The sequence below is a fragment of the Eupeodes corollae genome, chromosome 1 (genome assembly GCF_945859685.1).
Source record: "Eupeodes corollae chromosome 1, idEupCoro1.1, whole genome shotgun sequence".
Classification (NCBI taxonomy): Eukaryota; Metazoa; Arthropoda; class Insecta; order Diptera; family Syrphidae; genus Eupeodes; species Eupeodes corollae.
Genome location: NC_079147.1, coordinates 118,688,907 through 118,709,578, shown reverse-complemented (window position 1 = coordinate 118,709,578; position 20,672 = coordinate 118,688,907). Strand labels below are relative to the sequence as shown.

Genomic DNA, 20,672 nt, shown 5'->3' with positions numbered 1-20,672 from the left:
TACTTTGAAAAATTGTAAAATGTCGTCGTGCCTTTTTAATGTATCCCAGTGTATGGATTGATAGTCGAAGGATTTGATTTCCTTCAGACACTCAAAATTACTTTGGGGGGATATACTGTTACGAGGAACATTGGCAGCCTATAACCCTCTCGTCTAGACTTCAACCTAGTGAAAGGCTTGACCCCGATTAAATCGAGATCTCCATTGGCTTTTTGACGGAGCTCAGCTGAAAGCGCGTGTGGTTCCGTAGAGGAACTTATGCAATCCAGTAGGACCGTTTTTAATTGTTCACTTGGAGGCGTGAAGCTGAAGAACCCAGCTGTGGCCTCCTTAAGCACTTCTTTAACTATGTTGTATTCAGCCAATGAGGAACACTGCACCGAATACCTTAATATTTTGCTCCGCTTCTGTGATTTTGAATCAGTTTCAACAGGTAAGTTATATTACACATTTGAAAAGTGAAAAAGCGCCAAATATAACACGAAACTTATAAACAATTATATTTGTATATAGTCGCAATGCTGTTTACTGTTGCCCCATGCTTGAACATACTATAGGATCTAAAGAAGGTGCAAGGTTAGGTTTATAATTTAAAGTTCCATTAAACCCATATTTTTTAAATCCAAAGAAAGAGGATTGCATACATACATAATTGTTAATATCGTGGAATGCAGAGTTTTCTGTTTGGCAAAAATAAACTGCATTTGTTTTTCTTTATTATAGAAAAATAGAAGAAAACTGTCATGTTGTGCATTGAAGGAATTGCGTTTGCATTCTTCAGAGAAAGCTGCGTTAAGAAAAAGATTATTCTTTCTGTAAATTTGTCAAAAAATAAAGCAATAATAAAATTGTTTTTATTTTTCGTTCAATCGTCTCTATCGAACTCTCGCAATATTTGTTTAAATCTATTTCTATCTTGTATAAATTAATTGTCATGAAAAATAATCTATTTTATTTCTCCCTTTTTTTTTAAATTTCAACATATAATAAGTACATTGCAAAATTGTACTTGAATTGCTGTTTCACTATTCCCATTTATATAAAGGGTCCGCCAAATAACTTTTTTTTTAAATACTTTTAGAAAAAACTACTGATATTTTCTCAAATTTCTATTTTTTTTTTTTAAGTACAATCCTTCCGGTCAATAATGGAAAATAATTTCCTTCAAATGGCTGCCTTAGATGGCTTATACTCAACCATATTCGTTCAGCGGAAGGATAACACTAAATATCTGTCAAGTCAGACATGACCTATGTGTTTCCATTCACGAAATAAACACTAGTTGAAAAAAAGTTAGATAGCGGACCCTTTACAATGCATATTGCACTCTTTGCTTTAAATTGAAACTTAAATGCACGAACTCAAAACTTTATTCGAAATAACAATTTTTTATTTACAGGAAATTATACCGTACCTGCAGGAACTACTGCTCTTATAATGACATACATGTTGCATAGAAATCCAACAATTTTTAACAAACCCGAGCAATTTAATCCCGATAACTTCTTGCCAGAGAACTGTCATGGAAGACATCCATTTTCCTACATCCCTTTTAGTGCGGGTCCCAGAAATTGCATAGGACAGAAGTTTGCTATTTTAGAAGAAAAGGCTGTTCTTTCAAAAATATTAAGGACCTATAAAATAGAGGCTGTTGACCGCCGTGAGGATCTAACACTTTTGGGAGAGTTAATATTGAGACCAAAAGACGGTCTCAAAATACGAATAACCAAAAGGATATAAGAAGAAAATTATGAAAAATTTAAGGAATTATTAAATATTTTTTGTTAAAAGACACTATGTTAAATAAATGATAATATAATGATAATATTGGTGTATGTATGTGTATGACATATTCGCAAAGGAAAATGGAAATAACGCCTTTACCTAATGGAAATTTTAAGCGAAGTGTTAGGTTCAGGTGATTTTTTTAAAAATGTATAAGGAAAGGTTGGGTGTAGATATTCCGAGACAACTGGTAGTGATGCTTCCCATCTCAACTTATCCCAGGACAGCAAGTAATAACTTTGTGTATGGGAACCATAATACTCTCATGGCTTAAGTCAAATACGGTTGCCAAGATATTTTTGGTTTAACGTCTCTTGGAAAAATTATTTGCAGCCGGGAAACTAACGAATCCTGATTATTGGAAACAGACGAAAATAAGCAAAGATTTTGAGTAATAAACAAGAGTCCGAGTGAATGAGCAAAAACTTTTTGTTAATTAATAATCATAAAACAAAACATAATACAATCAAGGAGATATGAATAAATGAGTTTTGCTTTGGTTTTATATTTCCGATTGTTTACATTTTTGGGTTACAAATATGATAAGAGAAAAGCAGGTGAATTACGATTTCGTGTAGGTTTTTTGTATGCTTGAATTATATTTTAAATTTTTGACGATTGGATGTTTGTATTAGGGCATTATAGATTGAACTAACATAAGTAAGTAAAAATGTAGAGTGCGTGAAGTAAGTTCCCTTTTTTTATTTTCTAATTTTTGAAAGTTGTTCCAGATTGTTACCGGATTGTTCCGCATTGTTTGGAGTTTTTTTTTTTAAATACCCAAAATCGAGTGTTTCAGACCCCGCAAACTGCTTTTTACCTAGTCCCCTTTTTTTCCAAATTGAATTTTTAAAAATTGCTCCCGGTCGTTCTAAAATGTCAAAGTTTCAAAAGATATAAGCAAAATTAAAAAATTCTAACTTTTTATTTTATTTTTACCTATATGTTTTTTGATACGAAAAGTGTTCTTACCATTGTTCCAAGAACTTCGAGTTGTTTTTATTTTCAAGCATACATTTTAATTATACTTGAATAACCGTATGTGCAGAAACCACTTTTTTTTTAAAAAGCGAAGCTAAAATAATATTTACTTTAACAACATGAAGATTTTTTTGAGAATCAGCGTAAACAGTGGTTTACTAGGCAATTACTTTTGGGACCCAAGTTGTGTCAACTTATTAATAAGGGCATTACTATTAACTACATCAAAAACAGCTTTAAATTCAACGAAAAATGCGACGACAATGTGATCTATCGTGAAAAAGTTATTTTTTGTATACTGACTGAGGAGAGTCTAGCGAGCATTTTTTGTGTATAGGGAAAATCACAGATTTTTTGAACTATAAGGGAATGTCGGGTTTCATGAATATTTTATTGCAAAGAATTTTTAAATAGTTGATAAACATAGGGTCGCATTTTTAAAAAAATCTAAAGGAATTCCATTTTTATCAGCTGCATTTTTGTTGTTTGCTTTGTTTAACACAGCTTTACCACTTTCAATATCTACATAAAATATTTGATCACCTATTTTATAGTTTGTTCCGTTAATTTTTTAGGCAATTTCAAAAAAATCATTCCAGCTTTTAGTTAATATTAGTTAATTTGTTTTTTTTTATTAGCTTATTATATATGAAAGTTTTCAGCAACAGTACGTTCCACTCGATGAAACCCTCAGTTTATTAGGCTCAAAACAGCAGAACCTTATTCAAGCTCTACATGACCGTGCTCCAGTTGCAAGTGAACTTCGAATGGCAACCCTCAATTTAATGAATCGTATGAGACTTGGCCGTCATTCCTAGATCTATACAAGTCCATAGTACACATGAATTCAAAATTCTCCAAAATACAAAAATTCCAATATTTAAAGAGAGTTCTCTATAGAGATGCAGCGGATCAAATTCGCCATATATCCGTCACGGAACAAAACTATGATTTTGCGTGGGAAAAGCTTGTTGACCGGTATGATTAGAAAAAAACGAATTATTAATAATTACATCAAAATTTTCGTTGAGCAACCGCAACTTAACTTCGCAAGCGCAATACAACTTAGACGACTAGCTGACACATCTGATGAAGTCATAAGAGGTTTAGACAGAGTGTTGATATACATCTTGATACAAAAATTGAAAACTAAACCAGACAGCTTTGGGTCATCAAAGCATCAGAGAAAAAATTTCACACATTCGATGATTTTATCAAGTTTATCAACGAAAGGTGTGACGCATTAGAAGCTTACACAGAAAATAATCCATTCGCTGATTTGAATAATTTTCAACAACAACAAAATACGGTGCAAGCACAATCACCAAACAGGTTTGATAATGTAGCACGAAATCTATTATCTGAATCAAATGGTAACAGACAACAACAAAATACAATGCATGAACAATCAACAAGTTGATGTCCTAGGTGCAGCGGCATGCATCAGCTTTTTAAATGTCATTTATTTAAAACTTTGCCTGTTTCAGAGAAGAAAATTAGTCCTTCGTCTGTTTCAATTGTTTACATGATCAAACTTAAGAGCTTTAATACTACAAAAAGTCACATCGTCATTGCCGTTAGCACTAGCCGATCCATTATTTTACAAGAGCAAAAACATTGACATACTCATAGGCGCTGATCAATTTTTGGATGCATAAGGGTTTTTGAATAACTTTAACACATATGGGGTTCCTGAGCACCCGAGTATTTTTGGGTTGAAAATATTAGCAACTTAAAAAACAATCTTATAAAATTTATATATTTTATTATAAATAATGTATTTTTAAGCTAATTTAACAAAAAATGGCACTCAATTCACAGCATTGGTAATTAAAAATAAAAAAATAAAAAAGGGTTCATTTAGGTGGTGTGACTATACGGGGCTTCAATAAATCTTGAAAACTTTAGCTTTTAAAGCTTCAATGTTCCAATTTTTTTCTTGTATCTGAAAGAAGACATATAAGGGAACATTAGTATATTGAAAAAGTTTTGGCTTTATAAGTCTTACCGGTATATTTTTAGTCCTGTTCCTTCAACATATAAATGCAGCTTTTGCATACTTCGCTGCGGCAGAGAGGAAAAACTAATCGAGAGAGCCAAATTTCCTCGTCTCCGTCCCTTTGAAACCTCTTACTCTCATTTTTTATAGCGTGTTGAATTCGTATCGGTGTATACATGTTTTCACCTCGAAGAGCAGAGAGAATCGAGACATTTGATATTTCTTTCTCTCTCTGGTTTTCACAAATTAATTCTAGCAAACAATTTTCGTTTGTCACTAAATTACGGTAAACGTTAAAACGGTAGATTGTGGTGAATTTGTTTTTCTTTTCTCTTTCTTTGAGTTACAGATAGATGGCATTAACAACCAAAACCAGAAAAGATGTGTTCAAAAAGAATGTATAATAAGGTTAAGGTTTCTTAGACTAGATTTTATTTGTTTTGAACAAGTACATGTTTTTTTATAAATGTATGTTATGTTTATTTCAATAGTAATACCTTAACTAATAACTTAACTGCTGTTTTTTCTAAAATATACTGCATTGAATTATTTTACTTCGAATTAATTATAATAGGTGGAAATAATAAAAGTCTATGAATATTTATATAAAATATCCATATCTTCTGTAATTGCGGTATTAATCGATATTTTCTGGAACTTAGTGTTAAAGTAACATTTATTTGTCATGAATTAGTCTTTCAGCTGTTTTATACACCAAACAAATTAATTATGAAATTTGGCTGCGATAATAATTACTTGAACACAGCATTTTCTATGTTTATAGTCATTCAGGTTTAGCCCTTAACTTAGATTTGCATTTATTTATGAATAGCCTAAAAAGTTTAGCAAACATCTATGAATAACCCACAATGCACTTTCAGAAAAACTGTAGTTAGAACTTTCCCTCACAGATTTTCCCTTGTCGCTATACAACTGAAAGAAAAGATATAAATAAATAATAGAACTGGAAAACTTATAAAATGATGCATAAGACTTAAATTTTGGTTGAAGACCAAATTTGTATATTCTCTTCACAAAACCACTGACACTGATCGAGAATACAAATACTTTTACTTTTGTACAAAAGTACTTTTCGGCTTACATATGTGGTTAAGCCTTTAAAAACAGCACACTAGCTTAGTGGAAAGCATAGCTTATCGCCAATTCACAAATCTTATGCGATGAAAATTGGCAACAGAAATTCAAGGTTTTTTTATTTAGTCTCTACTTAAATCACTTATTTTCAGCATTTTGGAAATGTCGGTAACGTAAAGAAAATAAAACAACGAGTACACACAAATACAATAGGAATGTAAAAAAGAGATGAGTATATAAAAATGTTTTCAATGTTTCTGCGTTGTTTTATTTTAATGATCCATGTTTACATTCTTTAACTCTCGTTGTCAATGTTCCAGCAACTCCCACAGCCAAAATTAAGTCGGTGAACTGTGAAAATTAAAACAAATCTGAGTTTTTTTTGCATTTTACAACGGTCTGCGCGAAAATTAAACGCATAAACGCAGCTAATAATAAAACAAATAATAGTTGTAGTGCTTGCAGAGTTTTATGTTTCTAGGTCCTAATTCTCACCACCTAATCTATTTTACTTACTTTTTGATTAAAACTGGCTTCAAATAACTAACTAATATTTGTCTAAATGCATAATTTAGAATTGTTTCTAAATCTTCATTGTTCTGGCACCTAACAAGAGTAATTAATTTCACTTCATATTCGAATGATATTACTCCCAAAGTAACACAATGAGAGTACCAAACAATTGTTCATCCATAATTTTGAATTTTCTATGAACACCTCTGAACAGCATGGCATCCGCCATTTTTCGAAGGTGGACGCCATTTTTTTTTTTAATGTGGGGAGTATGCACATCTTCTTGCATAAGTATTCGTTCCACACAAATTTTTTTATATGGAGTTAATACATATGCAAGTTTATGTGCAAATCGCAGCTTGTAGGCAAAAAGAGAGCAACCCTCGAAGTTGGTTCTCTCGTTTAGTTGTTTTCTCTCTGGCTGCGTTGTTCGGGGCAAATGTGCCTTTGGCAAGTACTGCATGTCGTGACACAAGAAGCACCTTTGGAATCTTTATTTGAGGTTCCCTTCATAAAATATTCTCGTTATTATGAGGATCGCCTTCCATGGATTCTCGAAGCACTTTTTCGATGGTACGCCTCAAATGGCTGTGGATACTTTGTTGCAAACGCTTTTGCATACATATATGGTTTTGCCAAAGACAAACCTAAATTTTGCAAAAAGATGCTGCGCTTATGTTTTTTATTTTTGTAATTGTTTCCTATCGAATAGAGAACCATTGCATTGATTCCCGCCTGGTCGAGCATCCCATAGAAATACCTCATAGGCCACCTACGAGTCTTTCTGGCAACGGAGTAATTATGAGCCAGCTGGTCAAACGTGTCAACGATACCTTTTGTTTGATTATAAAACTCGATGACCTCAGTTTTCTTGTCACAGAATCAACCTCTTTGCTTTTGTGGAGCGAGGATACCAGCAAAACTCCTTTGATTTTTTTTGGAGTGAAGGAAACCAAGGTAATTTTGTCCTTGAAAGCAAACTGCGAGGAGAGTACTTCCTTTTTGCGGTTGGTTAAGAAGGATGGTGGTACTTCAACTTAATTTTTCCTCAACGTTCCGACTACAGTGAGATTATGCTGCGCTAGCATTGTTTCAATTAACTGAACTGATGTGAACCAATTGTCCATGGTTAAATTCATTCCCGTACCATGAATGCTTTCACTTATCTTGCGTACCAACTGAAGCGGTATGGGGTCATTTGATCTTCTTTCTTCTTTCCCAACGTAAGGAATCCCAGATACCATATGATATGTGCGGGAATCACACATCGTTATAATTTGTATGCCGTATTTGTCTGGCTTCGACGGAATATATATTTTAAATGGACAATTACCTCTGAATCAAAAAAGCTGCTCATCAATCGTACAATACTCGTGGGTTGTATAATATTTTGAACAGTTTGAATTAAATTTGTCCCAAATGAACCGTACTGGTGCAAGTTTCCGAGCGACATCTCGTTTCCCGGTCATCAAATCGGATGCAATTAATTAAAAATTCAAACTGGTTGAGCCCAATTATAGCCTGGAAAATTGGGGAGCACTTTGTAGTCCACATGTCCCTGGTATTCCTTCGACCTTGCTTTTGCACTCCAGCAATATAGAGTAAACCAACTCTTCTTCTGTTGTGTCGATCATGATTCCGGAAGTTGGATGTTGGGCAGACGTTGAAGGCGATAGAGAATCAGCTGGTGGAATACTTTTTTGACGCTGGTTGCTGATCTCGATGTTAGTATTTCTTACTAAAGTTTCGAATACAACATCGAAAAGTAGATTCCATGCTTCAACCTCTGATATTACGAGTTTTGCTTCACCTTTACAACCCGGCATTTTCAAAACTACATTTCTCACCGCTGTCCGGCCGGTAGAAGATGAAGGCTGTGTCGTCCAACGGTATCCTTTTTTACCTAAGATAACTCCCAAGTTGTGCCTTTCCTCTGAATTTTCTTTATCTTCGCAATCACTTTTTTTTTTTTATAATTAGCATGCCAAAGACACAGTGTGAGCATTGTGAGCATTAGGAAAAGAGGGAAGGGTTGGATAGGAGGTGTCGGTGTACATTGGTTTTAAATTTCTGAACATTGCAATGACAGGGAAAGATAGAGCGTGGCAAGGCGTTCCACATTCGCGTAGTACGGCTAAAAAAAGAATCTCTGTACTTCATAGTACGTCCGAAGTTGGGCTCAAGGGTAAACTGATGGGCATTCCTAGAAGCGCGGGTATTACGGTTAAATTGTTTAAGGGGAGGAATGCAACTGGCTATTTCACTAGAGCATAGTCCGTTAAAATAACGGTAAAAAAGGGCGAGGCAAGAAACCTTGCGTCGATGTTCGAGTGATATAAACGAGTTGATGATGTTTATGTCACCAATCATTTTTAAAGCTCTTTTTTGAATACTGTCCAAGAGGCTTAAATAAGTTACTGGAGCACCAGCCCAGAGATGAGACTTATATTCAAGTTTCGGACGTATATAGGTTTTGTAGATTGTAGCCAGATCAGATGGAGAAAAAAATTTCTTGCAACGTCTCAAAAAACCTAGACATCTTGCGGCATTTTTGGCAACATCGCGAATGTGATCGCTCTACAAAAGGTGCTTGCTGATGCACATTCCGAGGATGTCAAGATTTTCTGTTTCGTTGATGCAAGTGCCACTCATAGATAGTGGCAAAGACGGTTTATCTCGCTTTAACGAAGCAAGACAGCATTGCGTTTTCGAAGCATTAAATTCCACACGATTTTTTATTCCCCATTGTACAATGCTGTGTAGGTCGGAATTTAATGAGCTAATCATATTTTGCCGTTGCAGTTCCACATCCGAAGAGGAGGGTTGTGAGTCTGGAAACGAATATGAAAAGCAAAGAGTGCTATCGTCAGCGAAACAATGTATTGGATTAGAAGTAGCAGACAGGAGATCATTTATAAAAATTAGGAAGAGGGTCGGAGACAAAACGGAGCCCTGGGGCACACCAGCGTTTATTTTATGAGTTTCAGACTTGAATCCGTCCAAAACAACTTGTATTGAACGGTTCGAAAGAAAATTTCTAATCCAACGACTAAGAGATTCGTCGATACTTGCCATGATTTCATCGTCTTCTTCAGAATCCGGCTCTACGTCATCTAAGACGTCTTCATCTTCATTTTGTGCATCATCACCGACGCCCAATAGGATGTGCCTGATCTCTTCATCATCGTAGCTGGCTCTATTTTGAGACATATTCCTCAAAAAATTGTATACGTTTGCCGCTCTGCAATTCAGGAACCTTGTAACGTTATTCTGAAAAGATTCATTAACTTACCTAATAAGACTTCCAAAAAACTAAAAATAAAGTATTCACTTGTCTTTCAAAAAAAATATTCCACTAACACGATATCTTCAGTTAGACTAGAGAAAATGCACTAAACATCTTTCAGATCTAAAGTAGCAACTTGATAAATAAAAGTCATGGCACACTTCAAAAATAACGTCTTTGATTTTAAAAAATATAACAGTTTTATTTTTGAAGTTGGGTGCTATCTCACAACATATGCATTCTAGGGTTAAGAATGGACAGATTAAATATTCGGTTCACGAGCCAATCCTCCAAAATACTATATTTGTTTTTTTGTTGCTGGTCTACATTATCAAACTAACGATCGCTTAGAAAATCCAAAGTATTATCAAGTAACTGTTAACTGTGGCATCGACAAATCAATAACAAAATTTTGGGAGATAGAAGAAATCTCTGATACAAGATCCAATATACCGATGAGGAGATGCATTATGAGACTCACTTTAAAACTCACCTTCGCATCAACTCCAACGGTCGCTTTCCTGCACGCTTGCCATTAACAAAATCACCTCAGTGTCTGGGCAATTCGAAGCATAGAGCAACATCATACTTTCTTTCTATGGAGCCTCGTCTAGTCAACGATCCCAACCTATATCAGTAATGTCGTAACTTTCTGAATGAATACATTGCCATGGGGCATACGCAGAAAATCCCTTAAAGTGAAGTCAACACTGCAGACAAGAAATGTTTTTACTAACCTCATCATTCAGTTCTAAAACTTTCAAGTAAAACTACAAAGTTAAGAGTTGTTTTTAACGCATCGCGCAAAACTTCCTCTAATGTGTCTTTAAACGATATCCTGGGGGTGGGTCCTACCATTCAACGAGATCTCTTTTCAATTTTGATTAACTTTTGACAGCTTAAGATAGCAATTAGCGCAGATGTGACCAAGATGTACAGACAAATTCAAATAGACTCTCAAGATTGGAACCATCAAAGAATTGTGTGGAGAAATGATTTATAAAATAAAATACAAGTTTATTGGCTTACAACTGTGACGTATGGCACGTCTTCAGCTCCATTCCTTGCTACTCAGGCTTTATTTCAAATCGCGAAAGATAGCATTTCAACCCACCCTATCATATCAGACATAATCAAAAATCATTTCTATGTAGACGATTTGCTGACGGGGGCAGACAGTGAAGAAGAAGCAACAAATATTCGAGAGAGGCTGGAAAACGTATTAGAAGGAAGAGGATTTGAACTTCGTAAATGGAAAAATAGTTATAAGCAATTTATCAAAAAGATTGCTCCTGACAAAAGAGTAACGGAATGTATTGATTTTGATTCTGAGCCCACAAAACTTTTAGGCTTATACTGAAACCCAGACAGTGATTGCTTTAGTTTCCATGCATCGTCATCCCATAAACTTTCAATTACCTAACGTTCAATCTTATCGGAAACTGCAGAAATCTTCGATCCACTCTGTTTACTGTCACCTGCAACCATTGCCTTAAAAATCCTCTTTCAACAACTCTGGGTAGTACAACCAAATAGAAAAAAATAGACTGGGATGACATCGTTCCTGAAAGGTTGGCGGAAAGGTGGTGTATTTTTACAGGAGAATTCAAATATTTTAAGAACATCAAGGTGACCGATGGATTCATTCAAGAAATGTAAGAAGTTGCGAGCTCAATCATCAGCTCAATCAAACATCATCAAAGAAATATACACGTCAAAATTGTCGCAGCCAAAACTAGGGTAGCTTCACTGAAACAGCATTCACTTCCACTCTTGAGCTCTGCGTACTTGCAAAGCTTTTTGAGTCTATACGAAAAGACTTAAATAATGAAATACAAAACATGGACAGATTCTCAAATAGTATTGAGTTGGTTGAACTCCCAGCATCGGCGGTGGAAAATTTTTGTCGCAAACAGAACTGGGGCAATATTAAAAATCTGTCAAGCTGATTGGTGGCACTATGTTCCCTCACAGGTCAATCCAGCTGACATAGCATCAAAGGGTGCATCTCCTTAAACTCTGCAATCTTCATCTATCTGGTGGCAGGGTAAAATTCGGTTAGTTCAAACTGAATCATATTGGCCCTCGCAACAGTCATTACCATCATACCAAGCAAAAAATGAAGAGATCTTTTCTCTTCAACTTTCAATTTTTTCAAACAACTGAGTCAGATTCCGTATCGGAGAAGATACTGACGACATCATCTTCATTTCAAAAAATCGTTCGGATGATGGCACATTGGTTGCGATACTATTCTATAACACTGGATACTATAACAGCTCTGCCTACTTTCAGCTTACTGTCGACACATCAAATAAAAGCAACTAGCCTCGTTCGCTGGGTACAACAAGTAGAATTCGACAAAGAATTTAAGAGTCTTAAAACAAGCAAATCAGTTAACAGGTTTAGCAAACTTTAATCGCTCTTTCCGTTCATCAATGGTGATTGTGTTTTACGAGTTGGTGGTCGACTTCACAACTCTTTATGCAATTTTGACGTAAAGCATCCAGTCATTGTCCTAAAAAAACACTTAACAACGTCTCTCTAGATAGATCAGTATCACATACGTTACTTGCATCCAGGCCCGACTATTCTTCTTTCCATCATAAGGCAACGATACTGGATTATTGGGGGACGAAGCACAATTCTTCATTATATTTACAAATGTCTGAACTGTTTTCTACCTAAACGCATCAAACAACAAAAACTTATGGGAAGCCTGCTCGATAAACGACTACATCCAAGCAGGCCCTTTTTGCATTGTGGCGTAGATTACTCTGGTCCATAAAAATTAATCTCAACAAGGGTCGAGGTGCAAAAACAAGTAATAGATACATCACACTGTACGTTTGTTTCAGTACAAAGGCAATACATGTGGAGATGGCATCCGATCAAACAACAGATGCATTCATTAAAACGTATCATTTCGCGACCGGGAATTCCAGCTGGAATATACGGCGATAATGGGATTAATTTTATTGGAGCTAAAAGTAAGCTCTCAGAGCTTTACAAGATGGTTTTATCAACAGATTTTAACAACATATTATCCACATTTTTATCAAAAAACGAGTACCAGTGGCACTTCATCCCGGCTGCCCCACCCCACTTTTGCGGATTGTGGGAGTCAGGTGTCAAAGCAGTAAGAACACATCTAAAGCGTGTAATATGTGTTGCTATGCTACCATTTGAAGAGATGGCCACACTACAAACACAAATTGAGGGAATTTTTAATTGCCGCCCGATATCTCAAATCAGCGACTCCGATATAAGCAGCTTGGACCCATTAACTCTCGGTCACTTTTTAATCGCCATTTCCAGAGACAATTTTTTAGAAACAAACCCACAAAGACTTAACCGATGGCAACAAATTCAGCGGATAGTTCAGTCATATTGGATACAATGGTCACGCGATTATTAACATGAACTCAAGCAACGCCCTAAATGAAGAAAATAACATAAGAATGTCGCAGTTGATGATTTAGCCCTTGTACATGAAGATAACCTGCCTCCAACTTCTTGGGCGTATAATTGAAGTACATCCAGGAAAGTATGAAATGGGAATGGGGAACTGGGAGAACTGAAACGTCAAATCGTAAGAATATCTAAAGTACCTATTAATTAAAGTGAACTTTAATGCAAGCAGAATGTAATATTATGGTGGCAACGTCCAGCCAAAGTCAGTCTTTTGGTCATTTTAAAATCAAAGATTAATAAAAGAAAGGTAATTGTCCAATAAGTGTGTTTTATTTAAACATCCAACGTTCGTGACCTCACAAACGATAATTCAACCATAAGCATATTTTTTGCATTTTATAACTTGAGTTTGCTTCCAGGTACCAGCTTCTCAATTGAAGATCATTTTTGATGACTGCTTGACTTTCAGAAGTGCAAACGATTTTTTCCGAACGCTATAGCAGTGATAGTCAAACCAATTTTGCTTGAATTTAAAGTTGCATGAGAATGATTTGATAGATGTTGAAAGTCAGTCTAGTTGCATTAGAATTCACTGGGATTTCTATATTATTTGTTAGTTTGATATTTCCCAATTTTTTTAGGTCAATTATTACAATTAATATAGTACGGGTCATTTTGTTTCATACATCGAACAACTAGTTCCTCCAAGTTCGTCGAAATCATAAGCGATGTACATACACTTATTCCAAACAGGTTTCCTAAATTACCGCGGCCTTTAACTGACATTTTAATAGCTTCAATACATATAAGTTTACACCAAGAAAAATAATTCTTGAATTTACTTATATTCTAATATATAACAAAACTCTTAACACAATTACAAAATTCTGAACATAAAATTTTATTATTTAAACATATTATGTATATTATGGGCTAAGATTTCAATATTATTATCAGAATTTACCTTTCAAGACCTATTCAGTTTAGTAATATTTTGGTTTAAAAGTGACACCACTGGTATATCTGATGTAACTTTGGCGCCTGCTTTGTATAAATATTTTAATAGTACTATCATGAAACACATAATTTTGTAACGGAAGGCGGGCCATGGGGGCGCTACTTGTACGAAAATTAAGTGTGTAATCTAAGAGCGATTGGAAGTATAAAAATATTGAAATAAATTAATAAAATAAATTACTCAAATGTAAACAAAAATCAGTCGTTGCCAACGTTACCTGACATTTGGTTTATTCATACCTATCAATGTATAGAAGGAGTGCATATACAATACATTTAATTGTATGTGTTTTACATTAGAATGTAGGAAATTCCAAGTGTAAGGTTAGATAACTTGGAGACTAACAAACTTTACAAAAACACATGTATGCCGATGCCATTGTCATTCTTGGGGAGTCATCGACTGCTCTACAGTTGATGATCCATAAACTGGAAGAATATTGCCATGTGTGGAATCTAGAAAGTAAATCCGGAAAAATCGAATGACTTAAAATATAAAGTGTTTAATGCTACTGCCCAAGCTATCCTTTTTTATAGTGTGCAGGTATTAGGCGTACAGAAGTATGAGATAGTTGAAAGCCTATTACGTTTTTTCTTAAGGAAAATATTCTTTCTGCCGATAAATGCCCCAAAATATATATATTATTTGGAAACTGGTCTTCCGTCACTGTTTATTTATGTTGACTACATTGTGAGAGTAGCATAGGCTACTGAGAAAGATAATGGGGTATGCGATTCAAAAAAAGCTGGTTGTAAAAGATTGGAACTTGTTAGCTGCGGTCGGTGGCTTGACCCTGAATCGGAGTATGAATGCGGTTCAACTGAAGAAGATGCTTTAATAAGTATTATCCGTCACTGATGAGAATCAAAGGTATGGGCATATTTAAAAAGCTCGCTCATCGCTGTTCTTTAAAAAATATTAAGGACCTATAAAATAGAGGCTGTTGACCGCATGGTGGGCCATAGGGACATTCCAGCTAACTGTAAGGCAGATGAACTTGCCAGTAACGGTTCAGTACAATTCATTTTAATACGATTGGCATATGCTGGCATATCAATCGCTTTTGATGCTAATGCAGGACGCTATGAAAAATGTAAGCACCAGGTGGAACAACATCAACAAGGGCCACGTCACAAAAAACATCTGGCCAACACTAGATTTAAAGCGATCAAGGTGCTCGCTATCGCTAAGCAGATCGCATATATGCTCGAAAATGGGTGTCATATTTCATAACCGGGCACTATCTAAAAGGACAGCTTACAAAACACCTATGCGTATTCTTAAATGACTTTTGCAACAGCTGTATGGACGAGGAAGAGGAGGAAACAGTTCTTAACATTCTCTGTACAAGCCCTGTTCTAGTTTAGGAAAGAAAGAATAACCTAGGAGACTTGTTCTATAATGATCTGAACAATCTTATTCATATTAGCAAAATTAGCCCTTCACGTTTCGTAAGGGACTCAAATGGGTTTCATTGAGCTTAGGAGAAAGCCTCATGATTCATGTGGTATCACAATAGGCCATTTAACTGGCCTTAGTGGGTCCTATTGCAGCACGGACAGCCACTTTAACCTAACCTAGCCTAACCTTGGGAAGGACGGTCAGACCGGGGAGTAGTGAAGTGATTCCTCACTTTACAAGCGGTATTAAGAAGTGAAGGGTATATCACATTTCAAGGGATTTAAGTTGAAAACTTTTAAAATGCACCCTAAACCAGTGCTGGCAGATTCCTTGAAGACCATTTTTGATAAAAGATTACAGAGCTTCACGAGTCGTTGAAAATGTGTTTAAGATTTTTGTACCGAATTAGATATAATAATAAGTATATATATAATAAGATAATAAGTTATTATTTGTAGCTGAACGATTTTCTACTTAGCGAGGAATTAGAAGCTGATAATGATTAATTATTATTATTTATTAGAGTAGCTATCTTAGAATTGTTGATTGCATTTTCTTTAATTTAAGTAAGTTGAACGAAAACCAATAACAAAAAAAATAAAAAAAATGGCGCAAAATTTTAAACAACCTATTATTAAGGCCTTAGCACGATACTAGTTAACAATTTACTATATACATAGTAATCTACTAACTTTTCACTAATTTTAAACACTTTTTATTGTTTTGCTAACTAGTATCATGCTAAAACCATTTTATTAAAAAAAAAAACATGAACACATCTAAATAATGACAGATTGTGGAGCAAACAAAACAAACATACCTTAATATTTTTGCAAATGTCAAAGTGACAACATTGAATTTGTATTTTCTTTTTTCATTTTGTTTTCATAGCTCGCCGTGGTTTATTTATTTATTTATATTTTTTCGTTTTTCGGAATTAACTTGCAATTTATAAAAGATTGAAATAAAATAACAAGATGTTGCGATTGGCATTAACTGTGCCTTTGAGGCTTACACAACAAATTAAATCCGAACTTCAAAACAATGCTGGCTTTGTGAAGAAACAATTTGTCCGTGAATTCTCTCGGGATTCACGTCCCGGAGTCACTAGAAGTCGTCTACAGCAAGGACAAACATTGAAAGAGAAGTTGATGGGACCTCCGGGAGCAAATGGTAAGAAACTTAACATCACAACATAAGAATTCGGGGAATATAGACATTTTTTATCGTTTAAGGCTTATTCTATTGGTAAAGGTGCTGCAGCTGTAGGCATGGGTGCACTCTGCTATTATGGTGTCGGTCTAGGAAGTCCCACTAACATCCAACACAATTCAATGTACATTCAGTCACGAATCATCCCTAAAAATACCAATTTCCTAACTTGAATGTTGGTTAGAGACAAAATTCACACTACCTACGGATACTTCGGAGCCTCTGTGGCATTGACAGCTGCAAGTGCTGTTGCAGTGTTCAGAACACCAAGACTCTTGAACTTGGTAACCCGCAATGGATGGATGGTAAGATTTTCTTTGACTTTAAATGTGAGTTAATTTTTGTTAACATTTTGTTTTCAATTCAAGTCGATGCTTGGAACCGTTGCTGTCATGATTAGTTCTGCTGTGGCAACAAAGGCAATCCCATACTCATCCGGTCTAGGTACAAAACAACTTGCCTGGACAGCACATTGTGCCATTAATAATAATTATAAAGCCAACAATTGCATTTAATTTTAAAAGTTTTGATTGATAAATGCGCTTCTGAATGCTGCTCCTGTTTGAGTTTCATCATTGTTCCCGTTTGAAATTGAATTTGTATGTTGGCCTTGTGCTTCATTATCTTCATAGAAAAAAGGAAAATTTCGTTCCTTTGCTATATTGTGAAGCACAGCCACAGCAACAACAACATATTTTGCCGTTTCCAGATCCACTCGTAGCCGATCTAGCAAAGTCCTGAATTTCGACTTAAGCTGCCATTTAGGCATTCTATACGGCTTCTTGTGGAAGTATGAGAATTGTTATATTTTTCTTCTTTTCTGGAGCTCGGGTTTCTTAAAGGGGTTAGCAAAATGTTGGAACATGAATATCCAGCATCGCCTAACAAAATACCCTGATGGATGCTAATACTTTCTTCAAGCTTACTTTTAAGGCGACAATTGTTCCAAATGTTGGAGTCATGAAGAGACCCACTAGATCTTGCAACGATATCTATAATTCTGCATTTATGATCCGTTACAATTTGGACATTTAATGAATAATAACCTTTAAGAAATTAATAGTGTTTTGTACATGGACCAAATGATTGTTTGACTATCGATTTTTTTTAGTTAGGAATGTAATATCTACCTTTTCTATTTATGTAGTGGCCAGCCATAATAGGTCCCACAATCCTAGCTGGGCGCTTGATTTGCACATGAGTGCAATCGATTGCACCTATGACTTTTGGGAACCTGGCGATATTGTAAAATCCGGATTTGATGTCATTCAACTCCGCAGGGGAAGATGGGAACTGTATAAAGTGTGGAAGTAGTGAACCAATTCTTTTTGCGATGTTTTTAATTATTTTTCCCACTGTGAACTGCACCATTCCATGTAATACTCCTAAAGTATTCGAAAAGTTGTGCATGTTTACACGTTTGTTGACTAGTAATAGAAAAGTTTATTTACCAACATCAGATTGATGGACATTTCTTCCAAAAAAGTGTAACGTAACTAGAACTTGTAAATCTGGAGAAATAGGTAGCCCACGGTTTGTAATAGGGTCTTGGATGTCAAGATTTTCAACCAAGAACCGAACAGTTGTTTTATCAAATCTATACCTGGAGTAAAATTCACCATCGTCCAGCTCTTCAAGAGGATTTGCTCGAGTTTTAAAACTTTTAACTTTCCTACACAACACTGAATCCTTAAACATTTCAAAATCTTCTTCTTCCGAAAACATTTTAAATTAATTTACTTTTTATGATATGTATAAATAAATTTTATTTCACAATTTATCAATTTTAAAACACCGTCAAAAAATCAAATGGGGTGGCGCAACAGTCCGTTGTGAACCAGGGCCTAGTGACTTACAACTCTCAACCATTCCTGTGTGCGAGTACTGTTGTCAGGAATGGAGGGGAACTACTATTTTATGCCGAATCCGAACGGCTAGTTTGAGAAAGCACTTTTTCATGACAAGAATTACTCTTGAAGGATTTGTCAATTCCTCGCAAGAGGCAGTACCCGCGAAAATTATTTTTTTTTTTAAATTAAGGTGGCACAGGCAGGGATTGAACCCAAGACCCCTTGCATGACAGTCCAACGCACTAACCATCATGCCACGGGTACTACAAAACACTGTCACATTTGAGAAAAATGACAAGAAAAACTGTATGACATAGATTTAATACGATACTAAAAAGATAAAGTAGCCATTTGGTGATTTTAACATTAGTAAAATGTTAAGAAGATAGTACGATACTAAACTCGTTTAAATTATCAAAATCCTTTTTTTAACCTAGTATCATACTAAAAATGATTTAACATCGTACTAAATCGTCTAAAATTTTGCGCCAATATCACTTAATCGCGAAATTATCGGTTTTGGCCGAAAGCCTACATCAAAAACTCATGTTTTTCCATACGTATTTGGTAAACCACAAGTTTTAAATAAAACCTCTCGAAAACTAGTATCACTGAGCAGCAAAAAAAAGCATAGGCTAAAAAAAATGTAAGCAAGAAAGAACTTCGTGGCTCACTGGGAATCTTTTCGCCCTCTGAATCACCATCAAAATTAAAAAATATAAATCATCTGTAACTAAGACTATTTCTTGTAACTCAACATAGAAGCAAAAAAAATTCTATTTTAGATGGAAAATGTTTTAAATATTTATTGGATTTAAAAATTAGTTTCAGAACTCATATGATAACTTCAAATGAGACTCAGGACCTTTTCAATTGCCTCCGGTTTCCGGTTTGAAAGTGATGGTGTCGTAGTTTATCTTACTCTTTAATGAAATTTCATAAAACCAACTTATAAACCAAACTGTTATTTTTTAACTACTTGCTTTTTTTGGTTAATTAAAACAGATCTAAATATCATCTTAGTGGTTTTAAGAAACATTCCCACATCGAATCAAAATTTAAAAAATTAACATCTTAAAGAACATTCGATATCAGACAAATTTTTTTTAATGGACATTTGCTAATTATGTGAACGATGTGTAGTGTAAGATCGGGTCCTGATCAGTGGGCGTGGCTAGGTTCATCCTCAATTGATGATACATTTGGTTATTGTAAAAATAAACAGCTTCGTGAGATCTCCTAGATAGTCCAGCGGTTAGCCAATTGAACGCGGGCATAGTACGCATTGAATGCGCACCTACTTTTTAAGCACTATTCACATGAGCACGACCAACGTCCAACGAATGAACGAATATTCATCGATTTTGACGTTTCTTTTACATGAGAGTTTTTAATTCGTAGCAAATATTTTTTCAAGGAGCCACAGCCGATCACCATTCACCACCGAAAACAAAACAAGAATAAGGATATTGATATTAGTTTTTTTTTAATTTTATAATTAATACAATAATAAATAAAATTGAATTGAAGTTAAAATAAATCTTAGGGACGAAAGGCATTAGTAGTTAGTGTTATAGTTTAACTTAGAGTGTCCGTATGGGACCATTAAGTTAGTTGTGAGTTATGGATAATTAGGCTAGTTTTATGAATTTTTGTCTAGCTTTAAGATAGGTTAAGAATGAATTAATAAAAATGAATTAAAAAAAAAAAAAAAACCAAACAAAACAAGAATTATTTTTAAGGTTAAGTACGCGCGATTATTTTATTCGTTGCGAGTGTGGATAATGTGGAACGCGAATAAAGTTTGACAGTTCGTATCAACTATAATTTTTTTTGCGACTAATAAATTTGTTTTCTTAAATTTATTAATATATTATATTGAAAAGTAAAAGTGTGTATCATAAATCAAATAGAAACTATATTGCTATCGTTTTGTTAAGAATTTGTGTGGAAACGTATATAAACTCACATTTTGTAATTCATTCGTCGTTCGTTGGGCGCGGTCATGTGAATACTACTTTAATGATATCATCAATGTGCAGGTAGTTTTCAGATAACATTTTACTATTTCAGCTTTAATGCAAAAATACTCCATTTACCAAGGTCGGAATCTTTCGT

At 34.9% G+C, this 20,672-nt stretch overlaps 1 protein-coding gene across 1 annotated transcript in view; it reads left to right on the top strand.

Annotated features, from left to right (window-relative positions):
- LOC129943368 (cytochrome P450 4c3) overlaps positions 1 to 1,825 on the top strand; it is a 52,760-nt gene extending 50,935 nt beyond the window's left edge. The window contains exon 7 of the mRNA XM_056052756.1: positions 1,400 to 1,825. Within this exon, the coding sequence (XP_055908731.1) occupies positions 1,400 to 1,740 (341 nt within the window). The 3' untranslated portion in view covers positions 1,741 to 1,825. The remainder of the gene's footprint in view (positions 1 to 1,399) is intronic.
- Positions 1,826 to 20,672: the final 18,847 nt, after the last annotated feature.